The 6,296-nt window shown below is 29.0% G+C and overlaps 1 protein-coding gene across 4 annotated transcripts in view; it reads right to left on the bottom strand.

Annotated features, from left to right (window-relative positions):
- Positions 1-223: 223 nt before the first annotated feature.
- LOC107492311 (peptidyl-prolyl cis-trans isomerase, chloroplastic) overlaps positions 224-6,296 on the bottom strand; it is a 32,461-nt gene continuing 26,388 nt past the window's right edge. Inside the window, exons 1-7 of one of the 4 annotated variants that reach the window (XM_016113308.3) lie at positions 2,795-2,954; positions 2,200-2,394; positions 1,748-1,889; positions 1,541-1,629; positions 1,357-1,411; positions 1,149-1,234; positions 224-844 (exon numbers count right to left, since the gene is read on the bottom strand). In XM_016113308.3, the coding sequence (XP_015968794.1) occupies positions 689-844; positions 1,149-1,234; positions 1,357-1,411; positions 1,541-1,629; positions 1,748-1,889; positions 2,200-2,394; positions 2,795-2,863 (792 nt within the window). In that variant the 5' untranslated portion in view covers positions 2,864-2,954 and the 3' untranslated portion in view covers positions 224-688. Of the gene's footprint in view, positions 845-1,148; positions 1,235-1,356; positions 1,412-1,540; positions 1,630-1,747; positions 1,890-2,199; positions 2,395-2,794; positions 2,955-6,296 lie in introns of those variants that run through there. The other 3 variants (XM_016113309.3, XM_052263282.1, XM_052263283.1) reach the window with 3 other exon arrangements.

The following is a 6,296-nucleotide window of genomic DNA, read 5'->3' as shown; positions in this document are numbered from 1 at the left end:
ATTGACAAATTTATAAATCATTATGGGTTTACCATTTTCCCATTATAATATCTCTTTTTTTGTCACCTAAACCACACATGCCAACATGCATTGGAGATTTGGTGTAATAATTAAAAAACCACTAAAAGGCACCTCCTAAGTCCTATTTAGTGGGTGGAAATTTTAATCATAATGCTGGAAATCAAGTAAATGTCAAAGATGATGACCACATAACCACTTCAAAAGTTTGCAATGAACCAACTTTGCACATTCACATTAGTAATATACATTTATAAATTGCTTCTGTGAGCCACTAACATGTTCCTACATCACAGGTGCTACACTAAGAACACTCTAGTACACATTATTGTTTCCTTTCTTTTCTTTTTTCTTTTTTTTCTTTTCCCGCTGGATTTGGATCTTCTCATGCTATTGTCTTTTCATGTTAGTATGTTTCAATCCTTGACATTGGTTAAAACATAGAGAAGGATAATTTCTCAAGAAAAAGATAATACTATCTCCTCTATAAGAATTTGGCTCTGATCTACTAATACAGAACAAGAGTGTTGTCTCTCTGGTCTTAATGGCATCCGATTCAGTAGTGACAATGATAATTCAAACACACAAACATGATTCATAAGATTGGGAAGAAAATAATTTGTACTGACTACCGTAAGTCGGAAAAATGTGCCGGAATTCCTCACAAGAATCAACTATCTAAAGGAAGCTCACCGCAGTTAACAATTCTGCAAGGCTTCCGAGGGATATCCATTCTGCTTGTCTCTTGGGATTCAAGTGTCTTCACAACATCCATTCCATCAATGACGTGTCCAAACACCACGTGACGATTGTCTAGCCAAGGAGTCTGCATCAACCATGAAATTACTGAATATATCAACTTGAACTGGAAAATAATTATATATGAAGAAATATGTTCCAGATTAATATTATTAGAACCTAAACAGATTCGAAAGTTTAGAAAAGCTTTTGTTATGAAAGCTTATAGTCTTATACTGCGAAACAAGGGAAGACCGGCATGTATCTGTTTCATTCACTATCAAACTATAGATACTGATGTTATGCTTATCACTATTTTGGTTCTTTTACTTTCATTGAAGTTAACAGATTAGAAATTTGCTAAAATAAGGAGGACAGTGTATGTCTCTCACCTTTACCGTGCAGATAAAAAATTGACTACTATTGGTGTTAGGACCAGCATTTGCCATGCTCAAAACCCCAGGACCAACATGCTTCACTACAAAATATGTTGAAAGGAGAATCTCCATAAGGTTAACTAAAATTGGAAAAAGGTTAAATCTAAACTTGAAGTACCAATCACTATAAAAAAAACTGAAACTAAGTGCAGCAAAGACATACAGGCAAAACTCTCATCTTTAAAACTGGGACCATAGATGCTAATTCCACCAGTTCCCTGAAGCCAATAAAAAGCACATTGAGACGACGTTGCATCTCAGTGATGCATATCCATGGCAATGTAAAAATAAATGCATTCGTCATCATAAATATATGCAGGCATAGAAACAAATATAGCAGCGCTTACATCTCCTTCAGTAAAATCCCCTCCTTGAATCATGAATTCTTTGATTATACGATGGAAGGAGCATCCTTTGTAGCCATATCCTTTCTCTCCTGCAAAAAGATTATTATTCAAGTAGATTTATCTATCGAGTATCATGTAGAACAACCATTTGATAACACCAGTCTAACTACAACAAAAATGGTGCTGCAGAAAAACTTGATTGCTTGCCTGTGCACAAAGCACGGAAGTTCTCAACTGTTTTAGGAGCGATCTCTCCAAATAGGCCCAAAACAATCCTGCCGACAGGTTCACCCCCAACTTCTACATCAAAGTAGCACTTGTTTGTCACTTTGGCTTGCAGCTCTACAACCTACAAGTAACAGAATTGGGTGAGATAATAAGCAAAATGGAAACCTGCTATTGGGGATTGACAGCATATAAATATGATTCTAACAAGGAAACGAAACAATCAACAACAGAAACAATAAATGATTCTACAATTAAGAATTGGTCTAAATTTCAGGAATAAGTTGTTCCTAGGATTAACTAATTTAGTACCAAGTATATAGTTCACCTTTCTCCTACTGCCCAGTTAGGCAAAAAATAAGCAGAAATAAAAAGTTTGAGATCCCCACTTAGGTGATATCTTTCAAACCACAAGTTTTAAATGAGATACTCACATTGTTTTCTGTAGCATTGACACAGACCATGGTCCTATATCTGATCGATTTTGGATCGGATTGTTGCAAAACAGAAAACCTTAGGGCATAATGTGATCTTGATGCCAATCCTTTGCTATGACCAAGCTGTAATCCGCTACTGCTACCTACCATACTAGGCCTAAGAACCTTAGCCACATCTTGGCTATAATTACCCTGGAAAGCAAACAAACAAAGAAATAAACTTTTACCATTATTTAATGTAAACAAAGTCACAAACGGTTGCCATGCTTCATGCTTGCAACCCAAACATCTCATATGATCATAAAGGCATATACTTAATCACTCACTACCATTTTGTGCACTCAATTCTTTTAAGGGGGAAAAAAAATCCCTTTCAGACATCATATTGAATAGAAGCTATGTGGGTGGTTCCAAAGGCAATAAAAATTTGATTTTTAGCAGTGTACCTGATATCATAGCACCTGTCCCTCAAGTTAAGGCACGATTTTTAACAAAACTTGCAGTTCAGAAGTGAAAGAACATTTGAGAGTTGAAAAACAGGGGAAGTTTGCAGAGATTAAAAAAAGGAGTGAAAGTAAGTAAGAAAGTAAACCTGGATATGGCGAAACCATGGAAGACGGTTGTGGGTATGGGTCAACTGCATTGAAAATGAAGAAGCCATAGCTTAACACAGTCGATGGAGCAGAAAAAAAGAAAGAGCTTTGTGCGGGGGAAATGGCGAAGGTGTTAGCCTTTCACAACGTTCATCGAATCGTAACATAGATGGATTAAGCTCATTAAATTAAAACTTATAACTTATTACAGGGCAAGGAATTTGATTAAGGGTAGGCGTGTGCATGGCTCGGCCCGATCCGAAGATCTGGTCCGGTTTCGAACATTTTAGGGACTAATTTGGTGTGATTTTACTGGGTCTATGGCCGGGTAAGGATCTCAAAAATAAACTCGGTTATTATTTTGGATCGGGTCCGGGCCATAGTTCGGGTCACCCGAAATCGGCCCGGTGGCCCGCTCATCATATACAATTAATATTTTGTGTTTTTAGTGATAGATGATGGTTATTCTTATGTGGAATTTAAGTATTGTAAACCTTGATATTTTGTGTTATTAGTTATTATAATACTATAAGTTAATGTTTTATGTTTAAAATGCATAAGATTTTAGACTAATTAATGCATAATATTGTATTATTTGTATTGATTTAAATATTTGGTGTTATTAGCCAATATTAGTATTGATTATGGTTATGCTTTAATTTTAGAGAAGAGTTGGTTCTTGTTACATTTTTCTAAGTGAATTTTACCATGTCAAATAATAGTTGGAGTATTGAAAATTTGGATATTTTCACATGCTAGCTTATAAGAAGGTATTAAGGTAATATAATGTTAACGACCCGATTTTCATCCGATTTTTACCCGGTATAATCGTGGCCCGAAAGTGTATAGGTTTTATCGGGTCTAATAAATAGACCCGGTATATATTTCGGGTCGGGTCTAGGTCACATCAAACCTGGTTTTACCCGACCCATGCACACCCCTAATTAAGGATTCAGTAACAAAATATATTTTTAAAATTTTTTTAATAATTATTAAATAATTTTTATTTAATTATAAAATTTATTAGCTATTTATCAAAAAAAAAAATTTAAGATTTAACAATTATATAAAATAAGAGTATAAAAATTTTTTGATGACAATGATAATGATGGTGATATTGATGTGAAGATGAGTGTTTATTCATTGTAACTGAAAATTTATGATGTTTGACAGATCTAGTTAGTAGCCATATTTTTTTTCATCATAATTTTAAAGTTTTTAGCTGAAATAATTAGTTTTAACATAGTACTTTGGTATTGATTGATCACTTTAAATTCTACTTTATAATATTGATCTAATTTGGAGTAGGTATTGATGAGATGGGAGAAAATGAAGAGAGAAATTTTTTTATTTTAGAACGAGAAGAGAGGTTTTACAAAAATAGAGAAGTTATGTTAAAAAAGAGAAGGCTGAATACGGAAAATAGTCAACTTTTGTTTATAGACAATGATGGAAAAAAGAGAAATAAAAAGAAGAAATAAATAAAGGAAAGAAAGAAGAAAAGAGAGGGGAGAATGACAGAAGAGAGAGAAAGAAAATGAGGAGAGAGATGAGATTGGTGATTTATCAGTATTCGGGATAAATAATTATAGGAATTTAATTAAAAAAATATATAAAATATAATTAAAAATTTGGTGAAATTATAAAGACTAATAAAATAATTAAACTTAAATTATAATAATTTTCTTAAAGTTTATGTCAAAAAGAATAACTTTTATTTTATCAAATTTGACATGTAATAATAATTATGTTATTAAATTAGTTTAGTTATTCTTTGATTTTTATAGTTTTATTTTTACCAAATTTGCAATTATATCTCTATATATTTTTTTCTTTCAATTGTATGTCTACACTATTTTTAATTTTATAATTAGGTTTTTCATAGTGTAAACAAATATTAGAGTTAACTGATTTTTTTTTTGCAAATTAAAAATATTCATAATTAAAAATTTAATTAAATATTTGACCTCATGTATTTTAAGAGAAATATTCTATTAATTTTAACTTTTTAAACATGAAAACGATCTAATTTTAAAATTAAAACTTAAAAATAGTGTAAAAATTTAATTAAAAAAATAAATATAAAGACCTAATTAAAAATTTGATAAAATTATATAGACTAACGTAAAGTAATTAAACCTATTAAATTTGATTTAGTATAAAAATTATAAATAAATAAATAATCTCAATAAAATGACTAATAAGCGATGATAATATATTTTGGGAAGCTAGCTAACTAGGGAAAAAAATAATAAATTTATTAGTGGCTTTCTTCTTTTAAAAATTGGCTGAGATAAGAGTGAATATTATCTATTACTTAATTAATATTTTTATTTTAAAATGATGTATGATTTCTTTTTACTTTAACTCTTAAATAATGGTTTTACTTGAATAACTATTTTAGTTAAAAAAAGATATACCATAAATATTGTAACAAGTGTTTCCATTAAAATAGTAGGAGGTAGTGGATACTTGGATAATTGTAATAAATAATATAATAACGTTTAGGGGAGTATGAGTCGATTTATGCATGCATGTGAAGTTCCTATTAATTCGAAACAAGCTGTTTCGATTTACCCCGAATTTTGTTCTTATATAATTCAAATAGGACTGATTCGAATTACTATGCATCAACTGTTGCAAATTTTTACAGTGTTCATAACATTTTTTAAGTCATTTTCTAAATTGTTTTGCATGGAATAATTTTTTTTTGGTATAATTTAAATAAATTTATTAAAAATTATGTTTACTCAAATTTCAAATATAATACTCTTTTACATAATTAATAATTTAAAAATTTAAAAATTATTTTATTTCATGCGAAATTATTTCATGCGAAATAATTAAAAAAAATTAAATTTAAATATAAATATTCATGTATGTACTCAAATTTTAAATAAAATATTCTACATAATCAATAATAATTTAAAAGATTAAAAGAATTATTTTATTCCATTCAAAACCATTTAAAAAGAAAAAATGAGCTAACAAACTATTTAATTATGAGACTTTTTAAAAATATTCATGAACTATCAAGAATGGGCTAAAGAGTATTGTATAGAATTCGAATTGATAGGTAGCTTATAAATATTTTAAAAAAGTATCATAATTAAATATTTTGTTAGTTTTTTTTAATACATGAAATAAAATATATTTTATTTTATTTCTAAATTATTAATTTTTTAATAAATTTATTTAAATTATATCACAAAAAAATATTTTATTCCATGCAAAACAATTTTAAAAAATAGCTTAAAAGATGTTAGGAGTACTATTAAAATTTGTAATTTTCTAATGACTTAGGTAAATATATGCATGTACTCAAATTTTAAATAAAATACACTATATAGTCCATAATAATTTAAAAATTAAAAAATATATATTTTTATCATTTACTTACCTAAGTTATTGGGACATTACAAATTTTTTCAGTATTTCTAACATTTTTAAGCCATTTTTTTGAATTACTTTGTATAGAATAAAATATTTTTTTAATTTTTA

This window comes from Arachis duranensis, chromosome 6 (assembly GCF_000817695.3).
Source record: "Arachis duranensis cultivar V14167 chromosome 6, aradu.V14167.gnm2.J7QH, whole genome shotgun sequence".
NCBI classification, from domain to species: domain Eukaryota; kingdom Viridiplantae; phylum Streptophyta; class Magnoliopsida; order Fabales; family Fabaceae; genus Arachis; species Arachis duranensis.
Note: the sequence above shows the minus strand (reverse complement) of the source record. Positions and strands in the feature narration are given on the sequence as shown.